Source organism: Urocitellus parryii, chromosome 8 (genome assembly GCF_045843805.1).
Source record: "Urocitellus parryii isolate mUroPar1 chromosome 8, mUroPar1.hap1, whole genome shotgun sequence".
Taxonomy (NCBI): Eukaryota; Metazoa; Chordata; class Mammalia; order Rodentia; family Sciuridae; genus Urocitellus; species Urocitellus parryii.
Window position 1 is genome coordinate 34356448 of NC_135538.1, and position 20530 is coordinate 34376977.

The 20530-nt window shown below is 36.2% G+C and overlaps 1 protein-coding gene across 1 annotated transcript in view; it reads right to left on the bottom strand.

The window, feature by feature from the left end:
* Nucleotides 1–20530, bottom strand: part of Lama2 (laminin subunit alpha 2) — a 555405-nt gene that overhangs the window by 116320 nt on the left and 418555 nt on the right. Inside the window, exon 35 of the mRNA XM_077801650.1 lies at nucleotides 4129–4240. Coding sequence (XP_077657776.1) covers nucleotides 4129–4240 — 112 coding nt within the window. The remainder of the gene's footprint in view (nucleotides 1–4128; nucleotides 4241–20530) is intronic.

Sequence of the window (20530 nt, forward strand, 5' to 3'; positions counted from 1 at the left end):
CATCACCTTGGTACTTGTTAGACATGCATATTCTCAGGCCTTCCATGGACCTATTGAAATAGAAATTCTGGGAGTAGGGGACCAGTAATTTGGTGTTTTTTAAACAAGTCCTAAGGGTGCTTCTGACACATGCTGGAGTGCAAGGAGTACTGGGTTAGTAGAAGAAATGGAGGTTCTTTTGTTTGTTTGCTTGTTTTGTTTTAATTAGTTTCAATCCCTTTCCCAAATGCACCTTTGTAATTTCCTTTTCATATAAAAGTCTTTGGTAAGAAAATTGCTGCAGTCAACACCTTATTCCTATAGCCTTTGTTATAGACATAAGGTTTGTGTTGAAACCATTCCTGTTGTGATGGTAGATGAAGGTAAGACTCTTGAGAGTTGATTGGATCATGAGGTCAGGAAAGGGGTTGTGACCTCATACAATGGTTGCAGAGGACTCCCTTGACCCTGCCATCATGTGAGGTATAACAAGAAACTGCCCTTGGCACATAAGAAAGGGGCTCCTCTCCAGACACTAGCTACACCAGTGCCTTAATTTTGGATGTATCAGCTTTATGAAAGATGAAAAAGATATTTAATTTGCTTTTAAGCCCACAGGTGTGTGATATATTTGTTCAAATGGTCAGAACATACTTAGACAGCAATAGATTAATTTGCAGAAAAATTTGAATCCTGTGTTTTAAAGAATACTCCTAGGAACCACCCCTAGCCCTGTGGAAGAAATCATTGCTCAGGTGCTATATTCCTAGAAGTTAGTGAGGGTGAACATTTCTAACAGTCATCCTGAAATAGGTCAAAGAACCTTCCCAAGATTTTATCACATGCTAGTAAGATATCCAGCATCATGTGTCATGTCTATTATGGGGCCACTGTGACCATGAACTGCTTAATTGAAAGCTCTCTGGTCCAGTGGACCATATGGGAGGCATACCAGAGGGCCAATGATTAAATGGGAGATATTTTATTCTTCTAAAATTTCAAAAAAGTAGAATCTGTCATAGATTTGGCTGTACCTATGGACAGCCTCATCCTTTAGTCTGAGCACATGCCTGTTGGCAAAGCTGATGTAAACCAATTGTGGCATATAAGTAACTACAGACATCATTTATATTCACTCTTTTAAATTGACAGTGATAAATCCCACTTCTTAATCTCTGAAAGCCATGTTTTTTCTTTATTAAATGTGTATCTAAATGATAAAAATATTTCTTTGAAATTTGATCTAATTTAGGTCTGAGCACAAGCCATACTAGAGAAGGGAGAACATGGGATATAATTTCACTGTTTCTCTTGTGGTTTAGGCTCAAAGCTAAACTTATGCAGAAAAGAATGACATCAGAGAGAGAAAAGGAAAAGTTAAAAATGGCTGCATGTTTTGAAATGCAGATCATTTTATTTTTAATTAAAATATTATGTAAAGAACTAAAGAAATTAATAGGGTACACAAAAAATGGCTTTAGTAAAATGATGCTGTGTTAAGAAAGCAAGCCTTTTAATAGAAGAGGTTTACCTGCTCTACTACTTATATATATGTGAGATTAAAACTTCTCTGAGCATTTTAATACTAAAGATGAATGTGTTATTTAATCTCTTACTCAGAGGTATATGTTGTCACTGCAATATATTTTCTTTTGCACAGTTATTGAAAATATTTGTGAAATAAATATAGCTTTTGAATTTACTCATTTATTTGGACCTTATTTCATATGAGAATTTAAAGGAATTAAAAATGTCTTTAAAACATGGTGACTCAATTCTCCTATAAGAAAAAAATAGGAGTAAAGGGAAAAGATTAATGTGAATCAGGAAAAGTCTTACTATGCAAAAAGGTGTGTCATCATGTTCTAAACAATGGTCCCTAAATCTAGTTCCAAGCTGAGAAAATGAAGAGAATCTCCAGAGTTATACAGTATCCCTAAATAAAAATAAGCCAAATCTTCAGGATATGCCAGGATGTTTTTTGTACATAAATCTGAAAGAAATCCTGTGATAGGTAAAGTAATCAAGAATGAACACTGCTACTCTGACCTGAGAAACAGCCTAGAAGGGTGTCTAACCTCAGGTGCTTTTATGTGTCAGGGTGTTGACACTAATGGGGTTCACCTATGTCCATTCATTCGTTCTAATAATGCATGGTGTAAAATATTCATGACCTAATGGAGAGTCATATCAGAGAAGATATTATAAAATTAGAGTGGGGTACAAGGTCTTGGATGAAGAGAAGCTGATCATGTATAATGAGGCCATGACTTAAAGTGGGGGAGAGGTGAGGCACTCACCTCTACCTAAACATAAAACCAAAGTGGACAAATGCCAGGCTGAAGTATTCACTTTTTCCATAGCAATTTATTGCCACTAATAAAATGCAAAATTACTCATGACTTTCCCTACTGTAGTTTTGATGGGTGGCAGGGGGAGTCTGAGTATGTTGTATAACCTATTTACATATTAGCAAAAATTTAGTACATCACTGGAATATTCTGGTTTGCTTTCCATTTTAACAGCTGCATCAATTCTGCCAAATAGTGTCTGCTGGCAGAAGTGAGCAGTGCCCTGTTTTCCTCAGGTACAAAAATCCCATGTAACTTCACATGAATTAGAAAAAGATGTCTCATCTAGATAGATCATCTGACCAATGCACAATTTGGGAAAAAAGACACATTTTTTTCAGTGTAGTAAGTCAGAGAATATGGTTGTTGAACAAAACCCATATTAAACATCATCTCAAGTTTGCAAAACCCATGTTAAACATCATCTCCAGTTTGTCTCCACTGGTGTCTGGTGTGGGGCACAAACTGTACAATGGCCTTGGCCATGCAGGAAAAAAAAAAAAGTCCACAAATACATGTCTCTGTGTGATGGCCGGTGGAGGACTCAATGTAAAAGAGAAAATGAGCAGTAATGACAGTGTGGTCTATTAGTGCATGTGTTAGCACTTATTATGATGTACCAATATTTCATTGAAATAATTTTTAAAATGAGTCTCTGGGATGAGCATAGCATCTTGGTTCTGGGTGTTTGAAATCAGACAGAAGGAAAGGAGAGATCTTAGAACATTAACTGGCATCTTCAGGGAGCCACATGGAGGGAAACTGCTATGCTTACCTGGGATTTGTTGTTGTTGTTATGGTTGCTGTTTGGGGAAGGGGACTTTTAAGTAGCATTCATGGAAAGTAATCCCAGGGAAAGCATACCAATCTCATCTAACAGAGGATAAAACACATAAGTTCACTGAGATTGTTCTAATGGAAGTAACTTCTGTTTTAGATTCTGACATGTTTAGAACTCTGTTCCTAATTGCCATGGGGAATCTTCCTGTATGTGATATCTAAGAATTACTAGTTAGAATCTGCCTTGAAGTTTAGATCTTTTCCTGATTTATTAAACTATATTACAAAGCAAATGATCTAATATGCATAATGTTATAGAGCAATAAAAAATATTTATTTTTTAGAGAGAAAAACCCTTCTTTTTAAAAACTTTCTCAACATGCATACATACTTATATTAGTAGACATTTAAGAGCTAGTTTTATTTTAGTGTGGTGTGGGCATTATCTGTTTTCATCAATTGGGTCTCAGCAGAGCTTTTGCCCAAAGATGGTCTCCACTTTAACTCTCAATCATACTGGCAGTTGCCAACAACTAACTCCTAGGGAAATGTGGACAAAATGCAGGGGAGCTTCTGTGAAGTAGCACATCCAAATCCCAAGCAACAGATGTTCATTAAAAATCTTGTACCAAGAATTTGAAAGGCCATTTTGAGAAATTAAAGTGCTGCTTTCATGTACCGAATAGATTATCAAATAAGCCTTTTTAAAAATTAAAAAATATTTTAAATAGTTTTGAACACAAAAGTAGCAAAACGTAGCTTTCCCATGAGTAATTTAATTGTAATAGTTATTCCTCAAGAATTTACCACTATTCTGTGCTTATCATCATTAATTCATTGGCTATTGTCATTCATTTACCACTGTAGGTCACAGGTTCTCAGTAGATATTTTAACAAAATACTTTGAAAAACTCAACCCTTGAATTTAGAAATAGCATCTTTACAAGAGAATCTTATAATCTCTTTTCTCTATTTTCTGTTGAGACAAATAATGATTACAACATGGTTTCTCTAATACCTTCTGCATCGTGGGCAAGCTTTTCAACAAATTCTCCAAGGGACTTTGCTCTTGTGTTGGTCCTCTCAGCATCCTGTCCCGTTTGCTCACCATCTGCTGTCACTTTGGTAGCCTAATGATCCAAATTTGGGAAAAGCATAATTAATAGAGATGATAAAGCTACAGTGAGATAAGCTCCCACTGGCTATATTTTCTTTCAAATTTTACTTTGAGCCAAAAGCAATCGATGAATTATTGATCAGAAGTACTGGAAATGACACCCCATGTTCAAGTATACAATTAAACTTTATTACTTCTTCCATTAAATGAAAATCAGAGAGCTGTATTTAGTCTTTTTAAAAGACTCATTATATGTGATGGCACAGAAGAAGTGATAAAGCACAACTATTTTTGAAATGTCTGTAAGGTACTATTGCCAAAGTCTTTATGAAATCTTTGGGCTCCATGTGTTGCAGGTTTGTCTGCCTTTTATTTGAAAACATGAGGAGACCAGCAACCATCTCTTGGGGGAAGAATAGGCAGTCTGTCTCAATAAGCTTGATCCTATAGACTCAGTGTAGATCAATACGTTAATTAAAGAAACAAAGGGTAGAAGTGCTTAGTTATCCAGTAGTAAATGCTTGTTGTATAACACTTCAAAGATGCCAGTAAAACATCAAGAGAGAATAAATACTAACTTTTCTATATGTCATTGGCAGAAATAGGGCACAGAACCATATACCATATGCAAAATAAAAAAGAACTCTCAAACAGCTCTACCTCCCAAGGAGGACCTTATACATATTCACCTCTGTTTACATTGAAGACGCCATTTGATATAATGGATTGTTCAGAGTTAAGACAGAGCATAGTCTAATACAAAAGATCTGTAAAATGTTAAATGTTTCTTTAAAAGGCACTACAAAGTTTAGAGCGCCTTGACACAGGTTTACTCCTCACTTTTCTATGTGTACACATATATGAATGAAAAGGACTTCTCTTTTACTAAAAGGATGTAATCTAACCACAGATATGAATCAGAGAATCACAAACTGCCTCAATATTGCTGTATGCAGTCCAAGTTGACAGAGTATTAATGCTCTACAGTCTTGATTGACCAGGGTCCTTACATTCTAAGCATGGCCAAAGGATTCATCTTTTTCTATTTTAAATATTTTAAGTAGAACTAAATGTCGGGCCTGTACAGAAATGGCAAGAGATGCCACAGGAATTTCTCTGCATTTTGTGTTTTCCCAGGGGCAGTAAGAAGTTTAATTTATGAAAGGTTTCAAGGTTTTTCATAAAAGATAGAATAAAAATCCAACTATTATCATCCAATTTCTCAATTTGCTAGTGTTAACAATACAAAATGATGAAAAGGAAATAATCCATTGGAAAAATTTAAAATCTTCTCTTTGTAGTTTGCTATACATATACACTGAGACTTGTAGAATATTAATCAATATATTTAATGTTCTAGATTTATTCTTCTAATGTATTAATAATGGGATTACTTTCACTTTTGGATTTTAAAAAATTCTTTTTGGTAGTAAACGGTGCATAAAATCCCTAGGTATTACAAATGTGTCCTAGTAATTTCTTTCACATGTTTGCATTCAAGAATCAGATGCTCAAATCACTTTTACACACACACATACACACACACACACACACAATACATACACAAACACTTTACACATGTAGTTATTTAAGAGTTAGTTTTGAATCACTAAAGTCAACTGCTTCAGATGTCACAGGATTAGACAAGGGGGAGTAAAGGGAAGGGAGGGGTGATAGGAATAGGAAAGACAGTAGAATGAATAGGACATAGCCTTCCTGTGTTCATACATGAATTCACGATCAGTGTAATTCCACATCATGAACAACCATAAAATGGGAAGTTATGTTCCATGTATGTATGATATGTCAAAACACATTCTACTATCATGTATAACTAAAATGAACAAATTTAAAAAAATTTAAAAAGCATGCTACAGAAATTTGTCTTTTTCTCTTGTGGCTTGTTTACTTTTGTTTAATGAGTTTAATATTAAGAGTATTAGATGATATTTGAGAAAGGCATAAAACAGCTAATATCACCAAAACTAGAGTTCTCTAGTCTAACCCTATCTGTACTCTGATATCACTTCCATTTTCACCTAAATGGAAAATCATGATAAGGGACTCAATCTGCAATATGGTCATCGTCCAATATATTATCTTAAGAATGCATGGATCACCAGCACCATTATCTCTTAATATGCAAAATATGTACATTATAATTTAAGCTAAAGTATTACAAGTATTCACACCATCAAACTAACCAATTCTTATGAATAACTCAAGCATCAAACTTTTTAAAAAATGATGTACATAAGCACACCACTTCCCACATTCCACATGACCAAGATCACATTCATTGTCTTCACTTCTCCTATTGGCCTGCTGTAGTAGGTGTAATGTGAAAAGTCATTGACAACAAACATTGAACTCTCAGTACCAATTGTATGAATACTCCAATATTGAGATATCAAGAATCTTGCATGGGGCTGGGGATGTGGCTCAAGCGGTAGTGTGCTCGTTTGACATGCGTGCAGCCCGGGTTCGATCCTCAGCACCACATACAAACAAAGATGTTGTATCCGCTGATAACTAAAAAATAAATATTAAAAAATTCTCTCTCTCTCTCTCTCTCTCTCTCTCTCTCTCTCTCTCTCTCTCTTTTAAAAAAAAAAGAATCTTGCATGTCTTGTGATAAAAACATATTTACAAAGGAATCACTGAGGCCCTTTGCAATCAACCTCCCTGGCTTCCTTTTAGTATATTAAATACGCCAAGCTTTTCCCTTTTTTGGGACTTTTTGTGTATCCTGTTGTTTTTGCCTGTAATATGTTTCTTTTTGACTCTTTCAGTGATGGGACCTTTATCATCCATCAGTTTTCAATTTAAGTGGCTCTTCTTAGCCATTCCCAAGTGCCTATTCAGTTCTCCACCTTTCTCCTGCATCAGGATGCTTCCTTCATCGTATCGTTCAGTTTAGAATTACTTATTTCATTTTAATAAATAAGTAATTGATTTACTATTACTGACTTACTATTTGTCAACTACCTCCCAACTAAAAGGTAAGCTCTAAGAGGCAAGTAGTTGGTCTATTTTGCTAATCACTTTATATCCATCATCTAGTATAATAGCTACTTTACAGCTAATATTCTCTGAGTATGGTTAAATAGATGACTGAAAAACAATTTTTTATTGAATCTTGTCACCCTCATTACCACATTACTATTCTTACTTATTTTATTTTTTTGGAAAAAAAGATTTTGTTTATATTATTGATTCTTAACTTCTCTCCACTTACTCCAAATATATCCAAATTTTGCAATTCAGTTCCAGTCTCATATTCTCTGGAAAGGCATCCCTGCTTATTCTAGTGCATGCTCTCCTTAGATTTTCAAACTTCATTAGTACCATTCATAACTGCAATGGTAGTTACTTTGCTAGGTGCTTTGCCATATCTATATCATCTTCATTTGTGGAGCCTAAAACTCATAGACTTTCTTCTTTTGATTCCTTAGAGTGCAAGGCACAGTGCCTGGTAAATTGTAGGGGGTCAAAAATGTTGAGTGACTGGCTGATATAATGATAATCAAACCACCTAGCCCTTTCAAGTTCTAGAGCCTGTTGGAGGATTCCCAAGGCCATTCAAACTGACCATATGCTTGGAGCTATGCTTGCCAGCAAATGCAGACATCTGAGCAGTTTTCTGGGAATCTCTTAGAGCTCATCAGAAGCTGTGGCTCAAGGGCTGCAGCTGAGTGCTTGGGAACACAGCCAGGCATGAGGACCTCCAGTTGTAACCACACTGTATTCTAGCCACTGTCCTCATGGTAATTCAAAACTGAGCCTGTGATTATGCACTAAGCTCCATGCTGGTGAGGGTTGAGTAGAGGGAGGGGTGGATAAAAGTTTTCAGAACCACCATAGGGCTTACTAAGAAAGACACCCTTCCTTTTCATGTACTAGAACTTCCCCTGTTGGCTACAATCCAAAAGAGGAGGAGATGAGAGTTTCCTGGCACCAAAAGCATTGACTTATGTGGATTAGCACTTTGCAAGATGGTTTATAGAGTCAGACTCAGCTGTGCCCAGATTGATATGTGTGTTTGGAAAGGTTTACATCACTCTCGTAGGTCTCATTCACTCTAACTGATTTTAGAGATATGTGGGGGCATGATTGTTACTTTCACACAGGTGAAAGTGAAGGTACAGAAAGATTTAGTGGCGACGTAAATTCATACATCAGAAATTTGGGACAAAAAGACAAATTTGTACAATATTTGTCTGTACCAAATACTATTTTATATTTGGCTAACATCCAGAAGGACTGGAACAAATATAAAAACAGCTTAGCATTCCGAGGGAGGAGAAAATTGCTACAGCTTGTGTAGTACATTACTTGTCATTACTTGTACATGTAAGTTTTGGCCTTTCGTCAATTAACATGAGGTCTATAACAGAACAACATCTAGATATATTTTTTAAAAGCATGTCTCATTATATTGTAGTGAAGTTGAAGAGTCACTCTGGTCAAAATAAATGAAAGATACCATAAAGGAGGACCACAACAAATGTTCTGCTACCTATAGATAGTAGTGATTGCTAGTGTATCATTGTAAAAGTAAAATTCACAAAACTCAGGTTTCCCTAGGACAGGCTAATATAATGCTTCATATATATGAATGCTCAATAATACATGATAGGGGCTATCTGTTGGACCCAGCTTGGTCTTCCTGTGTTTCATTAAATTACCATCCCCATCCCTTAGTCATCTTTCTCTCGTTCACTATTATCTTGTTCTTTTGGTATTTGACAATTATCTCATTTACTGTAATATGATGTACAGGTTTCCCTTCATTCTCTAGCTTAGATTTTCTTATTTTAGCATCCCCTTGCCTCTGTACTGCCATCATTCCAATGTTCGTCTGTAAAGATGCTTTTAACAGTATCTCACATGCATCTTTCCTACCTTTGATTACCTTTATTTTTTTAACATTGAAGTTCACTCAAGTCTCCCCCACTCCCTTTTATTTTCCTTTTATTTTCTGGCTTTTGTTTTTAAAGTATTTATATCCAGGCAGCATGCATCTCCATTAGGTGCACATTAAATTACTTCTGAACAATATAGCTGTTACTCTCTTGCTTTAGTTCAAGCAGTTCTCACTGTGCCCCTTGAAATCTGTGCATAATTTTCTTGGTTGAATATTACTAGTGTCTTTTATTTTCTGGATTCTTTATGTTAAAACTAGAAGCTAATGGAGCAAATCTAACTGCTCAATAGAAAACAATGCTTAAATGTCATCCACCTATGCATTTATAGATTCCTATGGTTACCTGCTAAAATTAAATTTCAGGTCTACTCATTTATATGATATTCTCAAGGGCTCATCTTTAAACACTACCAATTTTGTATATCCAAGTGGCAGTGAAGCACTTCTCAGGCAAGGTGCTAGACCAACAACACACAAGGAAAGAGACGAAAAACAACCATTTAACCCTGTGGGATGATAAAAAGCCAGTTTCAAGTGGAATATCTACTTAAATATCTCAGGTGACAATTTTGAAAGTTCCAAATCAAATACATATGATTTATTATTACACCCTATCTCTCTCTTAAAATAAAAAATCAGAAATAAAGAATATTGTTCGCTATTTCAACTTTTGAAAATATAAATAAGCCATTGTATACATATAATATTGTTAGCACTTGAATAATTCAAAAGCCAGTTTCATTATTTTAAGAGTGCTTTATCTTAACTAAATTTAATTTTCAATAGGCAGCAAAAATGTAAATAACACTAAACTCTAATATTTTATATAGTTCAAATTATTATGTAACATTTTCTTCTCATAGAATATAAACATTTGAGAGTTATTTATCACAGAAGATACAAAATTTAAGAAAACTACAAATATATGTCTGATTTTAATATACTTTAGAGAAACTCAGAATGAGAGTTTACTTTGAATTCGTCTAGCTTTTATGTTTTTCTTCAAATGCTGTTATTGAATTATTCACAATTAATTCATTACACAAATATTAACTGAACACCTCATCATGTGTGTGTGTGTGTTGTGTGTGTATGTTTGTGTGACCACCTTGCTCCCAAGCACCCAGGCCAGTTCATATATATATATATATATAATGTTGAAGATACCACAATGAACACATACACACACAAAACAAAACAAAACAAAACAGTGGGTATTTTGTCTTTTTTGGAAATTATAGTCTGATGGGGTAGAGTTATTTGTCAAATAATCATGCCAATAAATTTATAGAAATAAACTGGAGAACACAGTGGTATAATAAAAAAAACACAGTGGTATAATACAACCATATGAGGAATGTCAGCACACGTGGACTGTCACAGAGGGTTTTCGTGAGTTGAGATTTGAAATGTGAACTGGAGTTAAGAGAAATTAATAAGATGTTTGGGGGCAGGCGATACCATCAAGGCAGCAGAAAAAAAATGTGTGGTAAGGCTCCATGATGGGACAAAGTGACAAAGTGATGGAATGGCTGAAATGTTGGTATCATTGCAGTGGCACAAGTGGTGGGAGAGGTGGCAAAGGTGGAATTTGGGCCCTTATCCTAATACCAAAGATGAGCCAGAAAAAGAGTTTACGCACTCTAGTGATATATTCATATTTGGAACAGCAAATGATCATTCAGCCTACATTGTAGAGAGCAGAGCCAGGAAGAGCAAAACTAAAAACAGAGAGACTATGTAGAAAGTTGACATGGTAATCTCAAATTAGCATTATGAGATTGGAGGAGGTGGGGTAATGACAATAGAAGATCTACCCAGAAGTGGAGGTTTGGTAATGAGTTAGATAAGCAAGAGGGCAATAAGGTATTAAGAGGAATCAAGGAAGATTCTAGGTTTCTGGCTTATACACTCAATGCACAGAGGTCCAAATGGGCACACATTGTTGAGTGAAGAGAAGAGATTAAGCTAGGGAGTTCAGATTATGATGGGAGAACATTGTATGTTATTCTGAACAAATTAGAAAGCCACTACATAATTTAAAGGAAAATTATGGGATTAGTTTGTTTTGTGATTTGGATCAGGAATGCCTCCCAAAGACTCTGTGTTGAAGGCTGTATCCCCAAGGTAGCAGATGGGACTTTTGAGAAATGGATGCATTATGAGGGCTTTGACATCATCAGTGCATTACTTTATTAGCAAGAGAAAGGACGACTGGGAGTGTAGTGTAGTATTTAGGAGGTAGGGCATAGTTGATGGAGGTATGTCACTGGGGGCATGTGTTGAAAGGGTATTTCTTGTCTTTTCACCCTCCCACTCCTCTGATTCCAAGATGCCATGAATTGAGCAGTTTTTCCTCCACCAGGACCAAATATATAGAGCTAGAAGATCATAGAATTATACCTCTTAAACCATTAATCAAACATATGTCTTTTATCCTTTGAGATATTCATCAGGTGTTTTGGTTACAGTGACAAAAAAAATGACAAACACAGTTTGAGGTGTCCATCTGGCAGGTAGGTACACAGCACTGAAGCATGTGAATGAAGTTTATCTTGAAAATATAGTTGGATGGATCATCAGCTTATACTTTGTAAGTAAGCCAAGAGAAAGAGCTTATAGAGTGAGAAGAAATGTGGACTGAGGACTAGACTATATGAAAAAAAAAAAATTAAAGGATAGGAAGAGGAAGAGGCTCCAAATGAAAGGCCAGAGAATTAAGAGGAAAACAAAGAGAATAATATGTCAAGAAGGAAAGATAGATCAAAATTGTTAATTGCTTCAGGGAGCTCAAGTAAATTAATAAAGTGTCCATTGGATTTGGTAACAACTCAATGGTTATCTTATAACAATAGTTTCAGTAGTTTCTCGTACAAATTTAAATGGAAGGGGAGTGGGAAATAAGTGCAGATCTCTAAGACTTTCTTTAAAAAATTGTCTCTGAAAGCAAAAAAATGCTAACAGTCGTAGCTCTAGAGATATATACAGTTGTCATAATAAATTATCTGAAGGAGAATCCAAGATGGTTGAGGGAAGGCAGGCTGCCTATCTTAGCTCTTCCATGTAGAGAGAAAACAGCTGATTTAAGATGTAGGTGGCAAAGGAAATGCACTGATTATCAATATTGGAAGATCAGAGACTTGAAGGACTTGGAAATTCTGGTTACTTCAACAAGTAACAGAAAAGAATTAGTTAACCCAGAACCAGCATCTGGACAGGTCTGGAGGGAGGAGTCACAGGGGGAGAAAGTGGGAGAGGAAAAGCTGATAAGCTTACTTTAGAGACAGCTGAAGAAAAATTCAGACTAAGTTGGGAAGGGAGCTGAGATTCAACCACTGAATAAGAAGTACTCCACTTGTTTTTTTTACTAGAGACTGTGGTGGGCAGCCATTTTTTGGAGATCACATCTAAGCTTATAGCTCAGGAAGCAATTCAATTTTTAAAGATTCATCCCACCTAGAGACACCTGCTAATATTATCATGGGGGACACCTTTGAAGTGGGGCAGTACTATAATTCTGTGTAGTTACACGGTTTAGAACTAAAGGCAATTGAGTTGCCCCTCTTCCTTCTAGCTTCTGCAACAGGAGTGAGGCAGAGCAGAGTGCATAATATTGTGGTAGAGTATAGCACCTACCTGCAGCAAACATATCCCTAAAATCAACCTTGGATTCTGCTAGAAAGTGTGGTATCTATGGAGCAACTCACATCTCTGCTACCAGCCACCGTCAAACCAGCTGCCAATCTGCACCTCGGCTTCCAGGTACCACCTTGCTTCTCAGCAACCAGGTCAGTTCATGCATCTGTCCTGTGCTACCAAGCTCCACAAGCCAAAAACTACAAAGATGAGCTCATACCTGTTTTTGTAAGTTCAAGAGTGCATAAAATAGGTATCTACATTTTAAATATTTCTGCAAAGCCAAAATGGAATTTTTTTATGACTGTTGTTATATTAACTATTTTGTGTAAAGCCTAAGTATTTTGTTGTGTCTTTCCTATCATTTGTTTTTTCATGATTCTAACTAATTTTATGTATTTTTTAGACTTATTTATTTATTTATTTCTAATTTGTTATACATGATAGCAGAATGCATATTGATTCATAATACACAAGTGGAATACACAAGTGGAACACAATTTTTCATTTCTCTGGTTGTACACAAAGTAGCATCACACCATTTGTGTCTTCATACATGTACCTAGGGTAATGATTTCCATCTCATTCCACACCTTTATTACCCCCATGCTCTCTCCTTTCCCCTCCCTTCCCTTTGCTCTATCCAAAGTTCCTCCATTCCTCCCATGATCCCCCCTTCACCCCCATTATGGATCAGCTTTCATATATCAGAGAAAATATTTGGCCTTTGGTTTTTGGGGATTGGCTTACTTCACTTAGCATGATATTCTCCAACTCCATCCATTTACTTGCAAATACCATGACATTATTCTCTTTTAATGCTGGGTAATATTCTATTGTGTATATGTATCACAGTTTCTTTATCCATTCATCTATTGAATGTTATCTAGGTTGGCTGAATAATTTAGCTACTGTGCTGTAAACACTGATGTGGCTGTGTCACTGCAGTATGCTGATTTTAAGTCCTCTGGGTATAAACCAAGGAGTGGGATAGCTGGGTCAAATGGTGGTTCCATTTCAAGTTTTCTAAGGAATCTCCATACTGCTCTCCAGATTGGTTGCACCAATTTGCAGTCCCACCTGCAATGGGAGAGTGTGCCTTTCCCCCAATATCCTCGTCAACACTTTTTGTTGCTTATATTCTTAATAACTGCCATTCTGACTGGAGTGAGATAAAATCTTAGAGTAGTTTTGATTTGCAGTTCTCTAATTGTTAGAGATGTGGAACATTTTTTTTTTCATATATTGAACGATCAATTGTATATCTTTTTCTGAGAAGTGTCTGTTCATTTCCTTAGTCCATTTATTTATTGGGTTATTTGTTGTTTTTGTTTGTTTGTTTGTTTTTTGGTGTTAAGTTTTTTGAGTTATTTATAAATCCTGGAGATTAGTGCTCTGATGTATGTATGGTAAAATTTTCTTTCATTTTGTAGGCTCTCTCTTCACCTCACTGTTTCTTTTACTGAGAGGAAACTTTTCAGTTTAAGTCCATCACATTTATTAATTCTTGATTTTATTTCTTGTACTTTAGGAGTCTTGTTAAGGAAGTAGAGTCCTAATCCGACATGATGAAGATTGGGCCTACTTTTTCTTTTATTAGGTACAAGGTCTCTGGTCTAATTCCTGGGTCCTTAATACACTTTGAGTTGAGTTTTGTGCATGGTGAGAGATAGGAGTTTAATTTCATTTGCTGCATACAGATTTCCAGTCTTCCCAGAACCATTTGTTGTATGTTTTGGCACTTTTGTTTAATATAAGATAACTGTATTTATTTGGGTTTGTCTCTGTGTCCTTTATTGGGTACCATTTGTCTACAAGTCTATTTTGGTGCCAATACCATGCCATTTTTGTTACTATTGCTCTGTAGTAGTATTTTTTAAGGTCTAGTATACTGATGCCACCTGCCTTACACTTCTTGCTAAGGATTGCTTTGGCTATTTGGGGTCTCTTATTTTGCCAGATGTATTTCATTATTGCTTTTTCTATTTCTATGAGGAATTTAATTGGTAATTTATTGGAATTGCATTAAATCTGTATAGTGTTTGGGCTGGGGATGTGGCTCAAGTGGTAGCATGCTCGCTGGCATGTACGGGGCGCTGGGTTCGATCCTCAGCACCACATAAAAATAAAATAAAGATGTTGTGTCCACCGAAAACTAAAAAATAAATATTAAAAAATTCTCTCTCTCTCTCAAAAAAAAAAAATCTTTAAAGTGCTTTTGGCAGTATGACCATTTTGACAATATTAATTCTGACTATTCTAGAACAGGAAAGATCTTTCCATCTTTTTTAGTTCCTTTCTTTAGCATTCTGTAGTTTTCATTGTAGAGGTCTTTCACCTCTTTTGATAAGTTGATTTCAAAATATTTTATTTTATTTTTTTAGGCTATTGTGAATGGGATAGTTTTTCTAATTTCTCTTTCAGAGGATACGTCACTGAAGTACAGAAATGCATTTGATGTACAAGTGTTTATTTTATATCCTGCTACTTTTATGAATTCATTTATTAGTTCTAGAAGTTTTCTGGTGAAATTTTTCAGAACCTCTTAAGTATTGAATCATGTCGTTGGCAAATAGTCATAGTTTGAGTTCTTATTTTCCTATTCATATCCCTTTAATTTCTGTTGAGAGCCACAGCCAAAGGGGCCCCAGCAAACTTCCAGCTGCCAGCAAACTTCCAGCTGCCGGCTGATGATTGGCTCACAGTGGCCCCATCAACATCTAGCTGATTGGCTCCTCTGCGGTGATGCTCATTGGGCTGTTTCCCTGCCCTTTCAGACCACGGAGCTGCTCATTGGGGGACTTCTTTGGCTCTGCCCATGCGACCCAGCCAATCGGCCTCAAGAGCAGGAGGATTGTGGGAGGTGGAGAGGCCGGTGGGAGTGAGAGGCCTGTGGGAAGCCGGTGGTGGCAGTTGGGCTCTGAGGGTTTTTTCCTGAGGAGCTGTTTTGTTTGGCGTGTGTGGTTCTAAAAATAAAGTTAGTTTCTTTTGACAAGTGGCTCCTGAATTGTGTCCAGCCAGACTGCGGCAAATTTCTTTCATCTGTATAATTGCTCTGGCTAGAATTTCAAGAACTATGTTAAATAGAAGTGGTTAAAGAGGGAATCTCTGTCTTGCTCCAGTTTTTAGAGGGATGCTTTCAATTATTCTCCATTTAGAATGATGTTGGCCTTGGGCATAGCATAGATATAGCTTTTACAATGTTCAGATATGTTCCTATTATCTCTAATTTTTCTGGTGTTTTGAACATAAAGAGGTGCTGTATTTTGTCAAATGCTTTTACTGCATCTGTTGAGGTGATCATATGATTCTTATTTTTAGTCTATTGATGTGATGAATTACGTTTATAGATTTCTGTATGTTGAACCAACCTTGCATCCCTATGATGAACCCCACTTGATCATGGTGCACTATCTTTTCAATGTTTTTGTATTCTATTTTCCAGAATTTTATTGATAATTTTTGCATCTATATTTATTAGAGATATTGGTCTGAAGTTTTCTTTCCTTGATGTGTCTTTGTCTGGTTTTGTAAACAGGGTGATATTGGCCTCATAGAATGAGTTTGGAAGTGTTCCCTCTTTTTCTATTCCATAGAATAATTTGAGGAATATTGGTATTAGTTCTTCTTTGAAGGTGTTGTAGAACTCAGCTGGGAATCCATCTGGTCCTGGACTTTTCTTGTTTGGTAGGCTTTTGATGCTGTCTTCTCTTTCATTGCTTGAAATTGATCTGCTTAACTTGTGCATATTGTCCTGATTCAGTTTGGGTAAGTCATATGTCTCTAGAAATTTGTTGAAGTCTTCAAGATTTTCTATTTTATTGGAGTACATATTTTCAAAATAGTTTCTAATTATCTTCTGTATTTCTGTTGTGTCCATTGTGATATTTCCTTTTTCATCATGGATGTTATTAATTTGAGTTTTCTCTCTCCTTCTCTTCATTAGTATTATCAATTTTATTTGTTTTTCAAAGAATGAACTTTTTATTTTGTCAAATTTTTCAAATGTTTCTTTATTTCAATTTCATTGATTTTAGCTCTGGTTTTAATTATTTTCTGTCTTCTACTACTTTTGGTGTTCATTTGTTCTTCTTTTGCTAGGGCTTTGAAATGTAATGTTAGGTCATTTATTTCTTGACTTTTCCTTCTTTTAAAAAATGAATTCCATGCAGTGAACTTTCCTCTTAATACTGCCTTTATAGTGTCCCTGAGATTTTGATATGTTGTATCAGTATTCTTATTTACCTCTAAGAATTTTTTAATATTAACAGATACTCATACAACATATAGCCTTAAATCAAATAGATCCTATTAAGATATTTACAGTTTTGTCACAAGAGACAGAAATGGTGAGTTCAGTTATTATCTACAATATAAACAGTAGGTTTGCAAAAGGGTCTAGAGTTTCTAATGGTGGACAAAGAGAGAATGAGGGGGCAGATGTTAAGGAGGTAGGGGGTGAGAATATAGACTTATTAGATCTTTGTAAGTGTGAAAGAGGAATCAAAGGAAGTTGGCTAGCAGCAGGAGAAAAGAGAGAAAGAGATTTTCGGAGAGAAGTAAATGGGAAGACAAGAGAGAGAGTACAACAAAGAAACAAAAATTAAGAAAAAGAAAAAAAATGTAAGAATAAAAAAAGAATATACAACAACTGTAATATAATATTCAGATATCCCAGTCCTCAGTAGTCTAATGCATGAAAAGTACTTGCTTACACAAATGTTGGGGCTGTGAGGGAAGGGAGAGAGAGAAAAAAATTCTTTAAGGAAAATGAAGGGATTGTTTCTGTTGGAGTTCAGTATCTTTCCTTATTTCTTTCTGATCCAATAGGTGCAGTTGTCTGGTTTTTGCTGGTATATCCAACCTCAGGATGGTGAAGGTTATTAGGGTGGGAGGGTTGGTCTTGGAGGTGGAACTCCTAGTGGTGGGGTACAGCACTTGTTGGTCTCTGATAGGAGACTGCACCCCAATGATCTTCATTGGGGCCCACTCCTGTGATGTGGGTACTTGGTATTATCTCCTCATATTGCCTATAGACCTCACAATTCCTGGTCTCTAATTTAGTCTCTAAACTGTATCTTACTTACCCCTTCACTTTCTACTTCCCAGTCAGAACCCTTTCTACAGAGGTCTTGTAGGCTGTGCTCTGTGTCCTGAGCACCTGCCGTGGAGAGCTGTTTTATATTGGGTGGTTAAGGACCAGGCTTTGTGAGATACCAACAGGCCGCATAGCTGCAAGCACTATGCTGGGTTAGTGGCTATGGGCAAAATGGGGGAGTTGAGGACTATTGGTACCTTGATATTGCTTCTAGGCCTCAGCAGATGTCCCAAGCTGGGAGTTACCCCAAATAAAAATGTTGATGGTGGTAGAGAAGATAACCCAAGATGGAGACAAAGGTGTCCCAAGATGGAGGTGACTGCTTTGAGAGATGTGGCCTCCAGGTGGGCTGGGCGATGGCAATGCATGGCGTACTCAGAGATTCAGCTCAGCAGCATGCAGTGCTGTGGTGGGCAGCTGTCTTCAGAACATGTTCTATGTCCCCAGGTGCAGACTGGCATGTAGAAGGGATTGTGACAGTGGTTGCAGTGTCCCAAGATGGGGATGACAAAGGGAGCCCCATGTTGGTAGATGGGGGTCCACATGGGGGTGGTGGCAGGGGGACCTGTGTGGGTGGGCAGCTGGGGGTTCTGCATGGGCACTAAAGCCAGGGGTCCTGTTCAGCCAATGAGGCTGGGGGACCTGCACAGGTATGGTGGCCAGGATTCCTGCATGGGATCAATGGTAGGGGGTCCTCTAATAACTTGCAGGGATATAGTACTCCCACTTCTTGAATCCCAGGTCAAAGAGCAACAAGGAATGCAACCTCCCCCTAGCCTGACATCTTGCATCCTAATTTTATGCATTCTTAACTGTTTTTTTTTCTTTATACCTCGTTTCCTCTTTATCATCTCCAATAATTTTCTTTCTATTTTCTCCCCTCAATTTTATTTTGTCTATCTTTCCTACCTACCTATTTCTTCTTTTGTTTGTTTCCCTTCAAGTGTGATTTAGTATTTAGTATCATAAATGTTTGACTTTTCCATCTTTTCTGCATTATTTCTCACCCAATATACTCATTGGTTAGTTTAGGTGTAGAGAGCATTGTAATAAGTTTTTAAATACATGTGGATAAACAGTTTGCTCTTAATTGCTCTCTCATTTCAAAGCAGTGTTGGTGCTTATACTTAACACTTTGATACACTGATTGGATGTATGGATGCCAAGTTATATCCCAAGCTCAGGGCTTATTATAAGGAGATAACTGCTAACTAAAAATCTTTCACATAATGGGAGAAGAAATATAGGATATGAAAGAACATTAAAATAAAGAGTTAGTGATTCTGAAAATGAACCAAACAGAAATCTCAGAAATAAAAGACACAGAAAATAAATAACCAAAAAAACTTGGTTGAAAGTCTCTCCAATGGATAAGATCAAGTTGAAAATATAATTTCAATTTCTGAGCTTGAATATAAGGTATATACAACAGAACATTTTAGATAACATTAATGAGAAAAAAGAACAATAAAGTATAACCAGAATATTCATGAGTTGTGGAACAACATTAAGAAAACTAACTTAAGACTCAGCAGTATTGAACAAGGAGCAGAGATACAGGCTAATGGCATTGGTAACCTATTCATTGAAATAATAGAAAAATTTCCAAACCTTGAAAATGAGATGGGTGCACTTAGAACCCCCAAATAAATAAGACCCGAAAAGAATCTCTCCATAATACATTATAAACAAAATGCACAAACTTTAGAACAAAGAAATAATTTTAAAAGCTGCCAAAGAAAAATACCAGGTCACAGAAAAAAATCAGAATAAGAGCAGATTTTTCAGCAGAGACCATAAAGTCCAGGAGGGCTTGGAATGACATATTTCAAGCACTGAAAGAAAATAACTACCAACCTAAATTGCTATATCCATCAGTTTCCTTCAGAATCATGGAAAATCCTTCCAAGAGCAGCACAAATTAAAGGTTCATGCCTACTAAGCCAGCATTGAAGAAAACACTTACAAGGACCTTACACAGAGTAGAAACATCAAAGAAAAGTGCAGGAAAAATAAATCTCATTAGAAGAATAGATGAGCAAATGAGAATTAGGATCAAATAAAACATTAGAAATAAAACAAAATTACAAGTGTTAATACATAACTCTATAATAACACTGAAATGTAAATGGTTTCAATTCTTCAATTAAAAGACATAGTCAGGCATTTTAGATTTAAAAATAAAACCTAATTATATACTACCTGAATGAAGCACACTTTTTAGGAAAATATATCCACAGGCTGAAAGTGAAAGAATAGAAAATGATATTTCATACCAATGGAAACTGAAAGTAAGCAGGAGTAGCTGCTTTTATATCGGAGAAAGTAGATTTTAAGACAAAATTAGTCAGAAGAGACAAAGAATGTCACTATGTATTAGTAAAGACAATAATGCAACAAGAAGATATAACAACTTTTAATAGTTATGCCTCAAACATTGGTGTACCTGATTATATAAAACAAACTCTGCTCAACATTGAAAGGGACAAATAAATAAGAATGGTGGGAACACACATTTATGAGAATAATTCTATCAAATGAACCCACTTCACTGACTCCCTACATGGATTCTCTGCCTAAAAGCAATCTGCCCAAAGCCCTACCAGGCCTGAGGGGAAAGGAAATGTCACATTCCTCAACAA